General features: G+C 39.0%; 1 protein-coding gene across 8 annotated transcripts in view; it reads right to left on the bottom strand.

Moving 5' to 3' along the window:
- GRID1 (glutamate ionotropic receptor delta type subunit 1) overlaps positions 1-21,811 on the bottom strand; it is an 887,376-nt gene that overhangs the window by 380,049 nt on the left and 485,516 nt on the right. For all 8 annotated transcript variants that reach the window (XM_042459512.1, XM_042459516.1, XM_042459515.1 and 5 more), the window contains exon 4: positions 12,809-13,014. In XM_042459512.1, the coding sequence (XP_042315446.1) occupies positions 12,809-13,014 (206 nt within the window). The remainder of the gene's footprint in view (positions 1-12,808; positions 13,015-21,811) is intronic.

Genomic DNA, 21,811 nt, shown 5'->3' with positions numbered 1-21,811 from the left:
TTTTGTAGTCCCACAAGTAAAACCTGTTCACCTTGTCCATCTCAACGTCACCTGAGACATAAGATATGAGACTTAAGTGGAAGTGTGGGTAGGCTTGCATTTCCACTACAGGTTTTAATATTTTAATTCGTATATCTCTGGCTGAGTTGCTTGAACTGTTGCAGCAGTTTTGTCACTTGGAACTACGGAACTGTTTTGTCCAGTCTTCGGCAGCACTATGTACAGCCTAATATGCATAACTTGTAGATGGATGTCATCCAAGTTAAGGACATTCACACTGGTGCTAGGGGGATAAAGGCAGCTCTAAATAATATGGCAGCTTATGTAGTTTTAATGAATACTGACTCAGATTAATTAAAGAGATATGCTTATGCACTAGGAAATGAGATTGGATCACTTTATGTAAAAATTTAATGATCTGTAGGTGAAAGAAGCCTATGTGGGGTCTACCTAAGGAAAAGGCTTCCATCTTCACTTTTTCCTCACCTACCCCTGAGTGAAGCAACATGCCAGTCACTATTTTAGATGTAGGCATCCAGCTATCAACAAGTATAATCTCTTTTAGGGATGTCTTTCCACATACCATGGTATAAAGGAAAAGGTGTCCAAGGCTAGCTCTGAGGTAGTCTCCTGTCCCACCTCCAAGGCCCCATCATCTACAGGGGCAAGTCTGGAGACCTGCCCTGCACCCAATAGATAACCTGAGGTGCTCCCATCACTGTAGTAGCTTCAGTTTCCCCAGTTACCTGCCAGGGACTGCCTTTTAAAACACCCATATCCAGTACAATCTTTCCATAAATCAATGCAAAACCGAACAAAATACTGGAAAGTGAGAATATTCTAACCAGACGGCAAGGTGCCACCAAATGCCTGTACTGCTTGTAGGGTAGCTGGGTAATTGAGCAGGTAACAGGGAGAGCAAGGGCTAAGATGGCTCATAAAGCCCCAGGCTCAATAGTCTCTGCGTTTGGTAACACTCACCAAGATGCCAAACAATTGTGCTCATCTTAGGGGGCAGCAGCATCCTTCACACTGGTCTTCATTGCACAGGATAGGATAGATCACGAAGAAGAAAAGGATTGCTGTTCCTCTTCCTCATGGGAATTCTTTTTATAGTAACCAATGATTCTGAAGACAGTCTGCTTAGGGTATACTTACACAAGCCCATTAAGGAGACAAAGAATTGGTTCAGCAGGTAGGCCTTTTAGGATGGTGAGTTTACAATGACCCTTTCAGCTAGACAAAACAACAGCTCACTTACTACTAGTGCCAACATTTATTACTGTCCTCATTGATGCTTCATGGTTATAAACAAATCCCAAGTGCAAACCAGTTAAATCACAAACATCCTCAATAAACCTGAAAAACGTAACTAAAACAAAAAGTAAAGGGTTGGAAGAGACCGCAAGGGCCATCAAGTCCAACCTCCTGCCATGCAGGAAATCTAAATCAAAGCATCCCTGACAGATGGCCATCCAGTCTCTGTTTAAAGACCTCTAAGGAAGGCGACTCCACTACACTCCGAGGGAGTGTGAACAGCCCTTACTGTCGGGAAGTTCCTCCTAATGTTGAGGTGGAATCTCTTTTCCTGTAGCTTGCATCCATTGCTCCGGGTCCTAGTCTCTGGAGCATAAGAAGAATGATCAGGTTAAAGCTGGTGAGTTTCTAAAAGAAACAGTATTAAGCATTAAGGTTTATTGTAATTTAAAATTTTAGAAGTCTTCAATGCACAGTTAAGGAAGCATTCCACTGTTTTGGCACCACCACTGAAAATGTCTAGTTACTCACTTATGAAATTTCACAAGATAATAAACTTCTAAGCTAACCAGAGGACCTGGCACAATCATAAAGGAGAGGAGGGTTCTCCAGGTTGCCTGGTCTACACCTACATGAATTAATTTCATATCTGTTGTCTTCTAAATGGATATTCACATCATAACATCTATTTCTGGAATTAATGTATATACTGCCTTCAACCTTACTAAGCTTTTTTGTCTTTTCTAGGGAGTCATGCCTTCTCATGATATGACCAAAGTATGACAGTCTCAGTTTAGTCATCTTGGCTTGTAGAGAGAGTTCAGACTTGATTGACTCTTGGACCCATTTTTTTGTCTTTTTAGCACTCCAAAGTATCTGTGTAAAGAGCCAGCATGGCATAGTGGCTTGAGTGTTGGATTATGACTCTGGCTTCCCAGCTCGGCCATGTAACCTACTAGATAACCTTGGGCAAATCACCATGCCCTCAGCCTCAGGAGGCAAACCTCCTCTGAATAAGTCTTGCCAAGAACACCCCATGATAGGTTCAGCTTAGGATCTTTATACGTCAGAAACAACAACAAGAATAACTGTAGAATTCTTCTCCAGCTTCACATTTCAAAAAAATTGATCCCACCACCACACACATACACAGAATTGTATATGTAATTTTCTGTTTTTCCCCCAAACATAAACATTTTAGTACATATACTCCCATAGCTAATACAGTGGTGCCTCGGGTTACGAAATTAATTCGTTCCGCCGCCGCTTTCGTAACCCGAAAAGCATTCGCAAGCCGAAATGCCATAGGCGCTAATGGGGAAAAGCCGCGATTTCGTGCGAAAAAGCCGAAAAAAGCACCAAAATTTTTTTCGTAACCCGAAAAAACATTCGTAACCCGGAACAATTATTTCCTATGGGATTTTTTCGTATCCCGGAAATTTCGTAACCTGGGTATTTCGTATCCCGGGGTACCACTGTAACATATGTTTATATACAATTTGTAATTGCAAGCCCTTCTCTGCACATCTCCAATGCCTGAATGACTGCTGAACACATTTTTTTTCTTTTGAAAAACATACTACAAACTAGGAAATATATGGATTTCTGGCAGCTAAATCCACCTGACTTTGCAAGGGATACAGATTTGGTAAACCCATTAAGAAATACCTTTGGGCTATATTTCTTACCTATTCCTATTAAAATGTTCATCTCAGCTTGAAACAGGTTTGCATTTCTCAATGGCTGGGATCAGACGCACAATTCTCTCAAGAAGTACTGACCATATTCTAATCCTCCCTCCCTTGTGACATCTGAATACAGTATCATCATGTCATGCTGAGCAAAGGATTGTAAATGTTTGGGTTACTATCAAGGAAACATGGATCTTAACCACTAGAGTGAAAGCAACAGATTAAGAGAACAAAGGCCCTGGACAGACTGACAAAAAGCCTATTGTCAAGTCACGGCGTAACGTCTGCACGCTTAATGCTGTGACCCCGGCCCATTTTGGTATGCACCCATTTACACAGCATGCACAATGGTGATGCCACTGTGGCGCAGTGCCCAAATGGTGCTGCACGTAAGGGGTGCCGCACCTATGACGCCCCTCTCAGGGAGCAGAAGGAACTCACTTTTCATGGCTTCTTTTTTGCTCCTTGCGGAGGCCATGGCATGTGGTTGCTGTGGCCCCAATCTGGGGTGAAAAGGGGCAATGTTTTGCCGGCCATCTGTACAGCCCCTATGGTAGTGTTTGAGAAACACAATTTTCTCTGTCTCTCACTCCATCACACACATGGTGCAGGTCTACACTGAACAGAATACACTGAGCTGCTCCCAGAGATTCTGGCCCCTAATCTGCCCCAAATTGCCCTGGGCAAGTCTCTTCCTCTGAGGTTGAAAATGAGGTGCCCATTGGCAATCTTCTGGCTAGGCACCTTGTTGTGACCTCAAAGAGGGTTACTTGCTCCAGCAGCTGCAACACCAGGCAACATTGCTTTTTATCCTTACTTTTCATAGACCGTCATTTGTTTATACTCTCCAATCTGCCTGTACATGAACCTATGTTGTGTTTTAAACTGGAATTTTGTAATCGTGCTGGCCAATTGGCCGTAATAAAGTTATTATTATTATTGCAGGAAGAATGTGTAAACATCTCCCTGGTGTTGCTCCAGAATGTTGTGGATTGTCCTGGAAAATTTGGAGCAAAATGTGGAGCAGGGATTGCCAAAATACAATGCAGAACTGTCTGTCCCTTGTGAAAACAGTCCTTTGGCCTTGTGTCACATGGACAGGGTCACATGAGGGTGTGGAGAAACTGGTGTAAATGGCCTGTGTAGACATGCCTGCAGATAACTTTCACCCTGAAAATTTAAGCAACAAATAATTCAGCACAGCCTTAAGAATGAAATTACTATGGAGATAAAATGGTTACAGAGGAAATGTGCAATGAGTCACATTTCAAGTGAACTTTCAGACATGCTCCATTAATAAAACAAATGTCTTCATGCTAAAATTCTTCCCAGAATATTAACATCAACAACTCCCTCTGGTTCAGAGCTTACTTTTCAATTCTGACCCTTTAATAAAAATATCATGTATCTCTTCACCCTAAGCAGTCTTCTGCTCCCACTGAGCTGTAACCTATTCATGTGATAACCACACACATCACATTATTTGCTCATGCTGAAACAGGATTTAATCGTTTGTGATTAATTTAGCAGCCACTATTATCAGACTATGCATCACATTTTTCATAGTCACTCATATAGAACCCTGAAATCTTCCATTTAAAGGGATTAGAAAAGGAGTAATGTGAAAATATGAATTCACATGCATTTGGATTACTTTATTGTTTGAATTCAAAGGAGAGAATCTAACAATAAAGCTGATTTCATCTCATATACATCTTGAACATTAGTTACCACTCTTTTAACAGACAAAATGTTGACCTTTGCTTCAAAACAGGTAATTACTGAATTTAAAATGCTACAGAACATCTGCATGATTTCAGCCATGCCCATTCTCAATGAATGCAAAGACTTATTCTAAATCCACAACAGTAGCACTCCAAGACACCAGAGTTCAAAAACCTGCTTGGCTATGGAAACCCTTTGGGTAATCTTGGGCAAGTCACAATCTCTCAGTCTCAGAGGAAAGTAATGACAACCCCTCTCTGAACAAATCTTTCCAAGAAAACCCATGATAGTTTCATCTCAGGATTTCCATAAATTGGAAACAACTTGATCTCACACAATGATGACAATAACAATAACAACAATGGCTTGGGTCCATGATATTCCATAGATGGACTCTGGCCTGCTGTCCTCCATCATTACCTAAGCGAGAGGACATATACACACCACATCCAAGTGAAGTCATCCTCAGCAAATATTATCCCCCAGATAGTCTAGGAGATCGCCAATGAGATTATCATTCTGTCCAAATAATCAGGAAGTGCAATGTTTGCCCAAACTGGTTATCTTACCCCCTCCTCAATTTGTTGTTGGATCAGATTAAGTCCACCAGACATCAGACCACTCTGCCCAGGTGTCGCCCAAATAATTAGACACCCTTTGCCAAAGGCTTAGTTTCTGCCTTTAAAAACTCTTAGATTTCTCCCTTCAGTGTGCCAGAATGGATTTCAGGAGGAAGCTCTGTCCCTCTGAATTCTGGTCTAGCTCCAGCCCAGTCATTTCTCTCCATGACTGAGTCTCATCTCCATCTCAACTAATTGGACTACCGGAAGAGGCCTCAACTTTGGTACATATTACCCTAGTGCTGCCTATATTTTATCCCACGCTAAATGCCTGATTTCTCGAGCTTTGTTTGAATATGTGTGTGTTAGTGAATTGCTAGTGATCTATCTTTTAATAAAAATTAGACTTAAATAGAAGAAGTCTGTCTCTGCTCCATTTCTTAGGAATTTCCAATTTTTTTGGTATACATATCGGGAGGCGACTTCACAGGGCTGTTGTAGACGAACCATCTTGCAATATTGAGCTAATAATAAATTCCCCTAAATAGACCCTTGGCTACAACTGCATAAAGAGCTACTTGGACATTTGCTCCTTTCATGGTAGTTACGCTAGAAACTGAAAAAAGAAACTGGTTTTTGAACAATCACTGGTAGTACATGAAGAAATATTTTTGGTGCAACCTCATTATCTTGGGTTGGCAATTTCTCCATGAAAATGGCTGAGAGCTTCCCACTTCACATGGACTACTTCATTACATACATTGCATCAACACCTTCAAATCTCTCTGAGGAATTAAATATAGCAAAAACTTAATAACAAAACTCAGAAAAATCTTTTGATATGCCACTTATCACTGATACAAAAAAGCACAAATAATTGGGTGGCCAGATGTCATGGGATCTCAGTAAAAAGCAAATTATGTCTATATCAGCCACAGAATTTCAAGACGTGTCCCAGAACTGGACAGTTTGTACAGTTCTGAACCACAGCCTATTCTACAGCTATTGAATCACACCTACTCTTTGGAAAACATCACCATATCCAAGCATCCTTGAAGATCAGGAATAGAACTCAATAGCTGAGATCAGCGTTTCCAAGAAATACATCTTATCTTGAAGTGAAAGGGAAAACATGCCCTTTGCTGCAGCAATGAATAAGTGAACATTTCATAATAACACCATGAAACTTTTAGCTTTCAGAATATTACAGAATTATTTTCCCCAAAAGATGAGAGATCTTATTCTCTCCCCAACACACACTCATACTTATAGTACTTGAAATAATAGGTAACATATATTAAGGTATGTTCTAAGACTGTCTAGAAATTATTTTCTATTGTTTTGCTTTTGGAGAAAATGTCATAGTAAATGGAAGCCTTATGTGATTGCATTAACACTGCCTCTACAACTGTTTAGTCTAGAGGTGGGCAACTACCCTAGGTCAGATGCCCTGATGTGCCTTCATTGGACTTTAGAGAATTGCTCCTGTCCCATGCTAACAATTTTATTTTATATAACTCAAAATGTTCCCCAGCCTCATTGCCCCAGAGCAATTTTGGCCTTTTTTTATCATAGCCCATGGTATTTTAGAACAAGAAGAGTCCTTTTACTGATCGAGGAAGTGAACTAGATGTCCAGTTTTAAGACAAAACTTCCCCTTGGCCTAAAACAGCCCAGGGTGAAGTTAATGTTGCAAAATGCTCCCTATGTTTGTTTGGGGGAAGTTGGGGACATTTTGAGTAATAATTTAAAAAAATGATGTGGGGGACTTTGTGGACCACAAAAATTCTCTTTCAGCCACAGATAACTCATAGATTGCATTCCCCCCACTGCAGTTCTGTTACACTGGGTTAACTTTTGAAAATGTCTTCAAAATTTGGTGATGCACAGGGCATAAATATGATTTTAAATATGACTTTTTTTATCCTGTTAAATCATTTGAAGCAAGTTTTTTTTTACCTAATATAAAGAGACAGAGCAAGAACAGGTGTGCTTAGTCTGCCTCTGTCACTGTTCTCATTGCCTTCTAAGATCTGGAAGGTGAATATCTATCAAAGGAAGCCTTTTATATCCGTGTATGCACATTATATGATTTGGAATCCAAGACATTTAAGATTCCATAGCACTGACAGAACATACATGAATAGGCTTCCCTTTGAAGATAGTTCTGCTCCACTGGTGAACAACAAAAAAGCTATAGAGAAGACTGGATTCAGTATGTTCTCCCCAACTCTTCCCCAGCTCCACATTGCTTATTATATAAATACTGTCTTGAATGCAATAGCCCTGAATAGGACTACTTACAGAAAGACTTAAAACGACTTTCTAAATTTGTGTTCGAAAACTGTCCTCAGCTTCTCCCTCCTCATCTTTCTTCTTTGCTTTATAGTTTTTATTTCATGTAGTGGTGGGAATGATGAAGCACCCAGGCTGTATTGTGGCCTGGATGTGTGCACCCCTTGTACATCCTAGACTCCAATCGGCCTGCCAACTATCTTCATTTTTGGCCTAACATTCCCCCTGAAATCTCAGGTTTGCAAATTGGGTGTTCTCCTAGACTCAGCTCTGTGCCTGGATACCCAGGTTTCAGCAGTGGCCAGAGTGAATTTGCACAGTTAAAACTAATGCACCAGCTGTGCCCATTCCTTGAGACATTGAACCTGGCTATGGTGACATATGCCTTGATTTCATCCCATTTGGATTAATGTAAGACATGCTATGTGGGACTGCCTTTGGAAACTGTTCCAAAACTTGAGCAGGTTCAAAATGTGATAGTCAGAATGCTGCCTGGAGCTAGTTATAGGGAGCACAGAATCATAGAGTTGGAAGAGACCACAAGGGCCATCCAGTTCAACCACTTGCCATACAGGAAATCACAATCAAAGCATACTCAACAGATGGTCATCCAGACTCTGCTTAAAGACCTCCAAGGAGGGAGACTCCACTACACTCCAAGGGAGTGTGTTCCACTGTCAAACAGCCCTTACTCTCAGGAAGTTCCTCCTAATGTTGAGGTGGAATCTCTTTTCCTGGAGCTTGCGTTCATTTCTCCGGGTCTTGTTCTCTAGAGCAGCAGAAAACAAGCATGCTCCCTCCTCAATATGACATCTCTTCAAGTATTTAAACAGGGCTATCATATCACCTCTTAACCTTCTCTTCTCCAGGCTAAACATCCCCAGCTCCCTAAGTCGTTCCTCATAGGGCATGGTTTCCAGACCCTTCACCATTTTTGTCGCCCTCCTTTGGATATGCTCCAGTTTCTCAACATCCTTTTTGAACCGTGGTGCCTAGAACTGGATACAATATTCCAGGTGGGGCCTGATGAAAGTAGAATACAGTGGCACTATTACTTCCCTTGATCTAGACACTATACTTCTGTTGATGCAGCTTAAAAGTACATTGGCCTTTTTAGCTGCTGCATCGCACCATTGACTCATGTCAACATATAACTCTCATATAAAAGCATACAACTCTCTTGTTGAAACAGCTGCACTGGCTACTGGTTCATTTCTGGGCACGATTCAAAGTGCTGGTCACGACCTATAAAGCCCTATCTGAAAGACCATATCTCCACATACAAACCTGTAAAGGTCCTAAGATCTACCAGAGATGGATTAGGTTCTCTCAGTCTTGCCACCATCACAGCCTCACTTGGTGAGGTCACAAGAGAGAGAACTTTCTTAGTGGCTGCTCCCACCCTCTGGAATGTCCTTCCACATCAGACTGGGCTGAGCCCCTCTCTGCATATAATCATGTCAGAGAGACTTTTATATGGATATATACGTTTTAGTTATGTTTTTAACTTTTGTGTGTTTATAAATGTTATACTTTTTTCAGCTAGTTGGTTTTAATTTCTTTTAAATTTTTATTGTAGTTTTCAAATGTTTTATTTATGAGCCACCCTGGGTCCCTTTCTGGGAGAAAGGCAGCATCTAAATAAATAAATAAATAAATAAAATGAGCCATATTTTCATGACCTGTTTAGTCAGAGGCTTTGCCGTAGTGCAATACTGCATGCTTATTTCATCGTCTGCATATGTCCAGTTCCTTCTACATCTTGAAATTCTTGCCTGGAGAGCTACATTGTTGCTGGTGTAATGAGAATCTTGTGACCCTGGGGTGAAACAGATGGGCAAAATAAAGTGGCTTCCACCTGCTTTGAAGATAGGACATTTATATGACACACGTCTCCAATGTCAGGTACAAACCAAAATGAGGCTGCAGCCTGGGCCAAAAACTGGAGCAAAAAGAAGCTGGGATATACTGCACCATAGATGAGAAAATGTGCATTTTCATGGCTGCATATAAACAGCCCGGTGCCAGTGTGCCTGTGGCAAAGGGAAAAAAATGAAAATACAACAACTCCAATGGATGTAATTACAACATACACAAACCAGATAGTCCAAGAGGGAGCATGGGGTGAAGGGAGTGAAGGAGTAATGTGGTGGTGGGGAGGCTCCATGATTCTGCATTGCCAATGTATCACTCACATACTGATGCACCAATGCTCTGTACCAGAAGAACATTACACATACGGTTGTGTGACTGATCAAAGGAGCAGCCATCCAACAGAATAGCATGTGGGCAGGAAGGAGGAAGTAACTGGAGGTCATAGGCGATGTGTATGTGCAACAGTGTGCATGTATGGGAATAGGACCCCCCCCCCATGAATTGTTTTTAAAAATACATATTTAAAAACAAATCCTTTCCTCCAAACCACCCCATAAATAATATCCTTCATTTTTCCAGCAATTGCAAAGATGTGTGAAGGTGGTCCATAGATTCATAAATGCTATGAAGTTAAGTAACCTGTTAGCTCCACACGGTCCATATGATTGCTGAATTATTCCCTTCAGCTGTTATTTCAAATGCATGGCTCCTTTAGAGAGATTGCATGCTTCTATTATTCAACATTCTTTTCCTAAAGCTTTTTCTGAATCAATCAAGGTTCAGTAACAGAAGAGGGTTTTTTTAAAAACAAATTACTTCTTAATTCAGCCCAGACGTATACTCCTGCAGGGATCTGGAAAAATATCAGGATCATTAGCCCTAATAATTCCTGTAACGGCACTTTTCTCGGGGGTTGGGCAAAGCAGCATAATAATTTAGTGCATTACCCTTTAAACTTCACAGTTCTTCAGGGCTATTACCTTTCCAACATATGAATGCAGACCTCATGAATATTAGCAGGAGTTACAGATTTTAGTGGTGACTACTTTGATAGCATGAAATGAAATATTGTTGCTCGAATGAACAAGAATATAACTCCACCCCTGCTCTGGCCATGTTCTTTTCAGCAAATCTCAAAGCCAACTTGTAAGAGCATCCCTTCAGATCTGGAACGAGGCAGCTATGTATAAAGAAACCATATTATAAATGACACAGGACACACTGCAAAATATAGAAGTCAGCTGAACTGTTTTTGGTGGCTTGTACTATTAGTTTAAAACCTGGTTCTTAAGAACACTGGAGATGGTCAACACTTAACATGTCTTTCAGTAAGGAACCAGGAACAAACAACAAACTTTCATTAAAGGAAGCATACTTTCACTACAAATTTCCCCCCAATTTTTTTCAGTTACTGAAGAATACTATCTGTGTTTCTGAAGCTCTCACTCAGTCCCAGAGCACAAAAATTTAATTTTGGAGTATAAGCCACAGAATTTTCCAGCTAGCATGTCCACTACAGCATTTAACTTCTAATTAAAAACAAGCACGTTTCTAAATTGTATGAGTCAAAACTATTAGCAATACACAAGGGTTCCAGACAAATTCATGTTGGATTGCCGTAGAAGATCAATAAAAACAGGGCTCCTTCAAGACAGAATTCTTCAAGACAAAATATATGTTATGCCCATTGAAGTTGCCTTTATTTTTTTGTTCAGTACTTTTCATCCCTGCCTAAGAAACAAGCTATAATTTACTAAATTTTGTTATGGAAATTCAATCTAGATTCCAGGCTAATATCAACAAAGTAGCCTATTAAAATGATAAATTAAATAAAATATTAAAAAGAGAGTGCAAAGCACCGCTGAATTATAATAACAGGCCAATTTTGAGACAAAATAAAAAGGCAAATGAAGAGCAATTATGGTTGTGAGCTGGAGGTATCAAAATAATTGAATTAACCAAGCCCTGGCATTTTTATTTTATTTTTTACAAAAAGTTTCTCATAATTGTATTTTGGAAGACAATGCATGAAAATTAATAGCGTAAATTTTATTCCACAAGACAATGATAACTAGATTGTTGCCCAAGAACCATGTCTGAATTTTGATTAGTTTCATAATTCTCTACATTCTCAACTAATAAAGAAAAAAATGGCAACAAACATTTTCTACAGTTTAATAGGCAAGGTCTGTTAGTGAGCTGCCATAATAAAAGCAGTTCTCTGTGTATGAACTATCATTTACAGCGCGCCCGCGTTATATGCTCTCAAGCTGTGGGGAGCGCACGGGGTGCAAGGGGTGGCACGTCCCATTCAGATGAATGGGGTGCGTGCCCACCGTGCCATCGCACACATGAGCCCCATTCAAATGAATGGGGCTTGAGCATAGGTGGAATTTGCCTTACGCGGGGGGGGGGGGTGTCCAGAACAGTCCCCCATGTAAGGCAAGGGTCCACTGTACATAATTAACAAATATGTATCTTGTAGTGGTGGAGCTTTGCTAGATTGATAGTCTTGAAGGACATTTTTACTACAACTGTAGAACACACAAAGTGTAAAATAAAGTATAAATACATATTTTAGATTGGAGTGGAGAACTTATGGCCTTCCAGAGGTTCTAATAACTCAAATCCACCATGTCTCATTATTGGCAAGACTGGCTAAAGATGAGAGGAACTGGAGTCCCACAACACCTAGAAGGATACATGTTTCTCACCACTAATTTAGATTAGGCAAACTTATTTTTACAGTCATTGTCACTACATATTGTGGTGACACAGTGTTTAGCCATTTGTCCTCCATTTGTCCTATTTCTATATTCAGACTACAGTTTTAGTTTATTTTTAAATGCCATGTAGTCAAACAAACAGCTGTTCTCAACAATCCCATGTCTTTAATCCAGGTTTTCACTGACTATTTTATTTTTCAGGTGACACAATACTAATTAATCTACAAATGGCTATAGTGATCTTCAACCACGGAGACAACCTACAACTTCACAATACAAAATCTCATTCACTGTTAACTTCAAAACAGAAATGTTCTATGTACTTCACTTTATCTTTGCAGATCTCATCAAACCACTATAAGAAGTCCTCTATGAAATCAGCAAGCTAAGGTTCAATAACCCAAAACAAGCGGATACCATGCTTATTTAAGCCATATGCAACAAAACCTACATAATTTTGTATTACAGCTTTTAAAACCAAGTTTGAATATGGAGCTTATATATACTTCCCAAATAACCCAGAGTCAGTTATGTTCTCCACTATATTTTAATGGTATGTTACTAGATGTACAACTAGAACTAAGAGTTGTTGCCAGGGGTTGGTACATTTTAGCTGCACCATTTGATCTATTTTCAGCAAAGATCTTCCAGTTCAAGATTCCAGAAAGAACGTACTAACCTCATTGATAAAGGTTTGTGCTCCCCTTGGACTCAAAAGTAAGATTGCTCTTCGTAATGTATCTCGATAGCGATTCAACTCTTCTGTTTTCATAGTAGTAAAAAGGCTGGCAAAAACCCTGCTGATGTTTCTGTCCACTTTTTGTAAAGATACATCAAGTCCTAGTTTTGAAGCCTGGTCCAGAAATCCTTGCAGACCACGAATATCTGCCAAAGAGAAACAAAATGGATAGTTTTGACTTTTTGGAAATAGGAATACAACTCAAAGCAAATAAAGAAAATTAGTTATCTGTAATCTGTACCTCTCCCATGCTATCTCATAGTAATTAACCAAACATTAAATGTCATTATTCATAGTGTACAGGTTGGATTCCCAGACCTTAGGTTCACAACTCTCAGTAACCTGGCAAGCATGTTTTATGTTAAGCAGCATGCCATCTTAATAGGAAGGCTGAGTTTTCTTTACATGCATGTGATCAGTAAGCTTTGTCACATTTCATTTCAGTTAGCATTCCCTGTGAATACAGTGATAGAGAAATGATGATCTTAACTTAGATTTCCTGGAGATATATTAAGTGTCACTGTGACATAATATCATGAAAGGATTTCAATGCAACCCACAGTGGCTCCTATCAAGGCCAATCTGAAAACTGTCTCTGAGAGCCATACCTAAGTAATTGAGAAGACAGAAACTGTTTTGTCTGTAAAATAACATGTCAAAATATGAGAAGGATGAAACAGCAACACAGTAGTGCAGATGGAGACGATTTATAGATAAAAGTGCCACAAAAAAGCAAGTATTCCCCAGAGACTGACAATCAGCATCATGGAGTATGCAAAATTATTTGAATATTTTCATCCAAGCCTTACCCTGAAAGCTATCACACACAAGCCCTATACTAGGGGATGCTGCTAAAATTATTTCAATTCTGTGGCCACCTCCCCTATATTTGGAAGTTTCTCCTTACAGCACGGCTCATTACAACAGTCCACATGCATGAATCCATGTCATATTATGGCTTAATCATTTATTTGCCATTAAGCAATCATTTATTTGCCATTTTCTTATTTACTTGAATGACATAATGCAAGTAGATGACCAATATTCCCTGCTGAAAGAGCAGTAACAGAAGCTAATAGATGCCACCCAGAATAAGAAGGCCTCTAAACTCATCCCCTCTACAATTCTTTTAAGAAGAACTAAGGAGCGAAACATACCACCCCAAAGTGGTGCCTTCAAAACACTCATTCCAAAGACAGATTGGGGCCAGACTAACCACATGCTGCGGCCCCAATCCACCTTGGAGCTGTCCAAAAAAGGTGCGACAAAAAGCCACTCCTTTTTTGGCCAGCAAAAAGCCAGCTTCACCATTTGTACTGCAGCCAGAAGCTGGCTAGGATGCTCCAGTGGCATATGGCATGTAAATGTTGTGCCACCCATGTCTGGGCAGTGGGCAACTTCAAGATGTCTTGGGAGCATGCAGCATGAAAACACCATGGCCCAAGCTGCCAGGAAGCTGGCTTTTAGAGTCAGTCTGTTCCAGTTCTAAGAGATCAGCAAATGTGTTTCTCCCTACTTTATCCTTACAACAACTCTGTTCAATTGAGATAAGTTTGTATGTGAATATTCAGATGCTGCAACACACCACATTGTGTCTCATTGTGACACAAGAGCTTAGAGCTGTATATTTCAAAAAAAGTAATAATACTGATTAGCAAAGCACAGACAAAAATATATTATTATACAGGAAATTCTACCGGGGAAAATTTGGTTTTTATTAAAATAATTTGTATGAAATAATCAAAATGTTAAAGTTATAGTTTTCAAGTTATAGTGTTTGCCTAATACTACGAATCCTGCCATTTATCTTTATCTTTTTGAATAACAATCCCATAAAGTGGTCCTTTGCTCTATTCATTGTTCTATCATTTTTACATGGGTTTAAATAATCTTTATTAGATTTTACATAATCACTATATACAAATACATTTTCCATAAATATATATCTGGTTGATTCTTCACTTTATTTTGTTTCACTTCCTGTCTTCATCAAAGTTTCTTTGGGTTCTTCTTGAATCCAACTGTTTCTTGCCAGTTTTCCAATACAATAATAGAAAGAATGAAAAGCAAAAAAATTAAAATTAAAACCCGTCATTCTCTTTTCCTTCCTAATTGTACTCCTACCGGTATTCTCCATAATCTATTTTCATGAACATTTCATAACCTTGATCTCTCTTCTACATATATTTTTAAAATTCTGGTCTTCAAATTTCTCTTCTATTTACATTATGCATTTACTGCAAACCAGCCTTTATCTAAACACCATCTTTTCTCCAGGAATGTCACTATTTGTGTCCATTCTTTTTCAATCCTATCTCTTTTCTTATCTTCTATAACAAATGAGAGTATATCGAGTTTTCTTATTTCATTTAATTTCCATAACCATTCATCTACCCGCAGTTTCTCCCTTGATTTCCAATACTTAGCTATAATCAATCTTGCTAATGTTATCATATATAGCAGAATCCTCCATAATCTACTCTCATCCTCTTTCTTTTTATATTTTTATATTTTAACCACAATGATAAAGTTGTTGGGTTTGATAGTGTTTTAATTTTTCCTCCTAATGTTCATCTTGAAACTGAGATGATCCTCCTTTGGGTTTAAGAAAAACACATTTTATCAGCAGCTAAAGCCATTTTGTAGGGAAAAAAGGTGAGGGGGGGAGGAGAAACACTGAAAAAGAATGATGAGTGAGGACCATATTTTTTCAGGATTAATTATATTTCTCCACTAACTTGGTGAGTACCCAAGAAGCAGTTTTTGAACTGATCTATATGTGTGGTTGGAAAGGAAGATGGCTTTTCTGAATGTATATTTCTTGGCATAATTACACTCATATGCAGTTCCAAGGCACATAGACTTTTTGAACAAATCATGTGTGATAGTATAACACAGAAGAGTTACAGCCATATATACATTTGCCCTCCTTTATGAACAGATTCTGCATCCACAGCTTGAAAATATCCCCCCTACCAAAAAAAGAAAAATCAAACCTTGATTTTGTCATTTTATATAAGGGGCACCATTTCACTACTCCTTTTAATATAATGGGGCTTGAGCATCCAGAGATTTTTGCATCCATGGCAGGGGATGTTGTGGAATCAAAACCCAGTGGAAACCAAAGACCCACTATATATATTTTTTGTCCTTCAGCTACTTAAAAATCCACCCTTTCCTCCAAATATGCCAATTTCTTATCCTTCACATTCCCTACACTTGGGGTGGTGACAGAAAATTTTTTGGGGGAGGGATTGTTTCCACATCATCCTAATTGTGTGTTAGATTCTGGGGAAAATAGTTCTGTCATGGTTTCCAATGCCTGCCCCAATGGACACAGAAAGGGAGAGAAGAAGGAAGCCTCTCTTTGCCTTCATTGTATGGGGGGGGGGGGGGTTTGACGCTGATAGATGGCACTAGTAGTCTTTAAGGCAAGGCAGTGGAGAAGAAAAGGGCAGGGTGAGATTTATTTATTTAAAAACATATGTTTGTATTGGTTCAGGAGCATTTCCCATTTTCCCCAATATAAAGGGAGACAAAATCAGAGAAAATAACCACCAGGAGCCAATCAAAAGAGATATTTTCTTTACTTCCTACATCTATCCAATAGCTGATTGTACTATCACCACCTCATTAATATTTGTTATATACGTAGCATCACACTTTTCACAATGGCAATGCACCCTTTAACTTTTATTCTCTTATCCTCTTTCTCTCATTGCCAATTGTCTTAAAATGAATTTGTTTTACTCTTGACATCTTTGGAATAAATCAAATTTTTAAATTGATTTAATGCATTTACTTCCAGTTCATCAATTAACAGTGCATAGGATGCTCTGAGAAATATCTGTGTTAGTACTGAACAGTAATTTATGTGTTAGTAATTGGGGAAGGGGGCTTAGTTGTGGAAAGATACTTTCTGCATATTCATCCTTGGTGAAATCATCAATGTGAATAAATCTTGCTCAGTACATGTTAGATTTCACTTGCTACACCACTTCACTGCTCCTATATTTAACTTTACCTATTATTTCATAATATTTTTTCTTATTGGCATTTATTGTTAGTCCAAGTGGACAACACCAATTTTCCAAGCTAGTGAAGAGTATCATAGTACATGCTGGTTGTATGACATTATGTCCCTATGGTGAGGAGCTTAACTTTATATCACTGTGCCATCCAGCAATATAACATACTTGAGGATTGAGATTGTGATAAAAAATTAAAGCAATTCCACCACTATACTATAAACAAAGACAAAGTTTGACTACCCAAATCTAGTTTCCACATGAATCAAAAAGCAATATAATTATTTCAATAATGAGAGTCTCAAATATCTCTGATCAAAAGTGCCTCATGTTTCTGAACTCTGAAGACAGTCAAAAAGTGTATGCAACTCATTAATCCAAATTCTTTCTTTACTTTCATCAGTGATTAATAGTATAAGTGAAAGTGACACTAGTTTTTGCCTACCTCTCCAAAATTTTATAGCAGTTTTTGACCATTTCTCCAGAATTCTCTCAAAGTAGCTAGAAATGTTGATACTTTTTTTCTTCTGATTGTTTTCTGGGACTGACAGTAAATTTGAATGTGGCCTAAATTACTGCAATAAGCAAGCTTTCTTTTCTTAAGACTATAACAGCTACAGGTTGCTTCTCCCTTATCCAGAATTCCAAAATCCAAAATACTCCAAGAACAACAACACAAAACTTTTTCCATGAGTAACTGAAATAGTGACACTTTTGCTTTCGGAGTGTTCAAGGTATACAGACTTTGCTTCATGCACAGAATACAGGTATTCCAAAATCCAAAGCACTCCTGTTCCCTAGCATTTCAGATAAGGAAGATTCAGCCTGTACAATCATTTACTGTTCATCTAGATTTGTTTTGGCAATTTGGTTTCCTATATCCTACATCCTTTAACTATCCTCTCTGCTTCACCATTTTTTTCCAATTCATAACACTGAATTAGAAGAAAAATGCTTCTAAACCCAACACTGAAATACCTGTAAAAGGTGACGATATCATTTTTTTAAACAAACTTTCAAGGGAAGGAAAGTCCACTACTTTGCAAAATGCATTATTCCACTGCTTAACTCTTACAGTCAAGAAGTTCTTCCTAATGTTTAGGTGGAATCTCTTTTCTTGTAATTTGAATCCATTGATTTGGGTCCTACTTTCTGAAGCAGCAGAAAACAAATTCATTCTATCAGCTGCACAACAGACATTCAGATATTTAAAGAAAAGACTTCCACCTGACTTTCCATTTCCTTCTCCATCTCACAGCTGGCTACAGAAAGTCTCCAAACTATCCAGAACAGATTGGGTGTGGGGAGAGGGAAGTCATTCTGTCAGTGGTGGATCTGCTATTTTGCTGGATACCTGGGAAAGGAAGAACACATCTCCCAGTAGACCTTAAAATAGAATGCAAAATCTGCTAAGATTAGTGTATGCATTCTATTTCTGCTGGTTATTAAGAAAAACCTGTTAACTGACTAGTGGGGGGGAGGAGGTTTGGCAGCAATGAGTTCCTTATAACACCACCAGCATTGATTATAACAACAACCTAAACTGTTTATTGAAGAAATGTCTTTGCAACACAGTGGCATTGGTGTATGTGTGAGCACTTGTGCGCATGCACAAGCTTAGGAAATGTTTCCAGATTCTGTGTGTAGAATACTTGGATTGGATCAAGTACCAGATATGAACCTGTAAAATTATACAATCCTAGTATACTCCTTTCCAGCTTTAGGACTCCAATAAGTGAAGGAAAACATTTAATCCCATATCACTTTCACACACACACACACACACACACACACACACACACTGTATGACTCCCATACAATTATTTTCATCCTGTGCTCTGCTCTACAATCTCTTCTTCACAGTGCCTAGCAGCAAAGATGTGAGAGTGATGCTTTGCCAAATAACTACAGATACATGCAAATTTAAGTTAGAAAAAGCCACAATCTTTATTGATTACAGTTGCAGAAGGCTTGGTCTGGTTGGGATGGGATCTCAACATTGGCAGCCTGATGAAATGATCCCAGCCTGAATGCTGTTCACCCTCCTGGACAGCTGGTGGGATGCCACATAGATACAAACAGACGTATGGATCACACACGACAACTGGGATTATTATTATTATTATTATTATTATTATTATTATTATTATTATTATTATTATTATTATTATTAACCTTTATTTATGAAGCACTGTAAATTTACACAGTGCTGTACATGCAATCTTTTTAGTTAGACGGTTCCCTGCCCTCGGGCTTACAATCTAAAAAGGTTTGAAGCCAGGTCCCTTGCCCAGAGCTCTCATTGCACTCAAAGTCCCCCAAAAGAGTCCCCACCAGGTATTACAAACATACAGTCCTAGTCTTTGTACACACCAAGTTAGATCCCACGCCAAACCATCAAAAGATGTGGCATAATGCATTAAGTACTCACAGGACTAAACAAACAAAAGCAAAGGGCTGGGTAGGTAATATGAAGAGAATGGTTTGATGGAATCCCAGCTTGACAAATGCTGTGCTCTCATGTGCTCCCACTAGCCCTGAGAGAAGACTTTGCCTTCCTTATTGGAAGGCCCAATGCCAGGAAACTGAGCCAAACCTTGTTGGCTGGTTTCCCCACCACAGCCACAGCACACTGAAACCATGAGGATGGAAAAGAACCAGGTTGTCACAGCACAACATGACACCATATCTCCACCTCCAGGACTACGACTCAGACTTCCAGGTCTCTGAGCCATTTCTTCTGCTTTTTCTTCATCTTGGCAATCTAAAGTCCAAACTCTTTCCTTTCTGCAGGCATTATTGATTTGTTTGCACTTCCCTTGGTCTATCCTTTTACATTCCTAACACCTCCCAGTAATTGCCTCTGCTATGTTTTGCAGCCTTTTTTTAAAAACAAAAAACAGAATGAATGTGAAAGCTTTAAAGGACATTAACACCATCATCACACATTAACAGGCTTTAACATACGCTGTGTGTCACTCTGCATCTTAGCACAGAACAAGAAACAGACTGCAAATGGTGTGTTACATGTCTTGACTGACGTTACCAGTAGCCTGCTCTTCCTAAAGAAAGAAGCAGGGAAGATGAAACATGAATGATTAATGACAAGTTATCTTCCCTTGTAGAAGGGGCAGGCTCCACAAGCCTAAAATCTCAGAGAAACAATATTTTAATAGGAGTGCCTTGGAGAAGGGCTAATTGCAGTAATGTAATGTGCTTTTTAGAACAAACTAGAACTTGAAAGTAGCACAATTCTAAAGGAACATAACATATAGGAACATGATTGTGTGCTACTTTTTAAGGTACAATGAGTAACATTTATTTGTCCATAAAATGTTGATGGGGAGTCATTGGGGGAGATTTTTTTATTACTTTTGTATTTTAAAGTGACTTTCAACTAAATAATCAACTAAACAAATAATTTAAAAGTAAGGTATCACACATAAAGAAATATGGCGCCCCTTGAAAATGTTGTTGTTGTGGTTAGCTGATGTTAAGTTGCCCTATGGCCATCCTATGAATGAGGGACCTCCATATAACCTTGTCATCAACAGGTCTTGCAAAAACACAGCTGTGGCTTCCTTGATTGAGTCTATCCATCTGGAAGGTGATCTTCCTCTTTTCCTACTGTCTTCTACTTTGCCAATCACTATTGTCTTATCTAGTGAGACATGTCTTCTCATGATATGTCCAAAATACAACTGTCTCAGTTTAGTCATCTTGGCTTCTAGGGAAAGTTCAGTCTTGAATGGCTCCACGACTCATGTTGTTGTCTTCTTGCCAGTCCAGGGTACCCACAGCACTCTTTTCCAGCACCACTTTTCAAATGAATTGATTCTCTTCCGATCAGCTTGCTTCACTGTCCAGCATTCATTTTGTTGGTTTTGTCTCACTGGGTTTTCTGGGCAAGTTTTGTTCAGAGGAGGTTTGTCATTGCCTTCCCCTGAGGCTGAGAGCATGTGACTTGCCCAAGGTTTCCCAGTGGGTTTCATGGCTGAGTTGGAAATCAAACCCTAGTCTTCAGAGTTATAGTCCAACACTCAAACCACTGCACTCTTACCTTATACCCTTCTCCAAGTGGTTACACTGCTGTGGCTTCTGCTGTTGTTTTTAAACCTATTAGGACATTAACAACTTGGTCCTAAAATACTACCACTTTATCTTATCTGTACCACTGAGATTATTGCTGAAATCAATCGAGAATACCATTTAGTAAATCATCCATAGACCAAACTGCAAGGGGAGGCTGAAACATGTTTGGTAACTGCCTCATTATTACAGCACTCCGACCTTCCCCTGGAGAACCATCTAAATACAGGCTTGTATAGTTTCTGGAGGAGCTGTAACAAGTCCTTCTTTTGTCTGGACACTGAATGAGCAAGATTAAGCAGGTAGTAAAGAAGCAGCATTAATTTTAATTTGGTATTTTTTATGCATTTTCTTTTTAACTGTGGTTACATGTCCAGGGCCCCTGAGAAAGGATAAATGGAATAATTAATGAATACTTATCACTATGGTTCAAGAAAAGGACCTTACATTTTAATATAATTTATTCTCCACTCTAAAAAAAAAAAATTAGAGAAGAGATTTGACCATGAACCTTCCAACAGCATAAACCAATGAAAACAAGAATGATTCTTGCAATCTACCCCTTAGAATTTTTAGCTGACCAGAACAGATCACTCTCTTTTTCTTTCTAGAAATAACAAGAAGATAGCACCCTAGTTTTGCCATTCTTAATATAGCTGTCTTTTAAGATTATTATTTCTCACCTATATATTGGTGCCTAAATGCATTCTGACAGGAAAAATACTTACAAAAAAGTTGTTTCCTACAAACCATCCACCAGGTTTGTGTCAATGGTCTACTCAGTGAGCAGTGCGAAATCTGTGCACTCAAGAGATCACCTTCTCTT

The sequence above is a fragment of the Sceloporus undulatus genome, chromosome 3 (genome assembly GCF_019175285.1).
Source record: "Sceloporus undulatus isolate JIND9_A2432 ecotype Alabama chromosome 3, SceUnd_v1.1, whole genome shotgun sequence".
Lineage (NCBI taxonomy): Eukaryota > Metazoa > Chordata > Lepidosauria > Squamata > Phrynosomatidae > Sceloporus > Sceloporus undulatus.
This window is presented reverse-complemented; position numbering and strand designations above follow the sequence as displayed.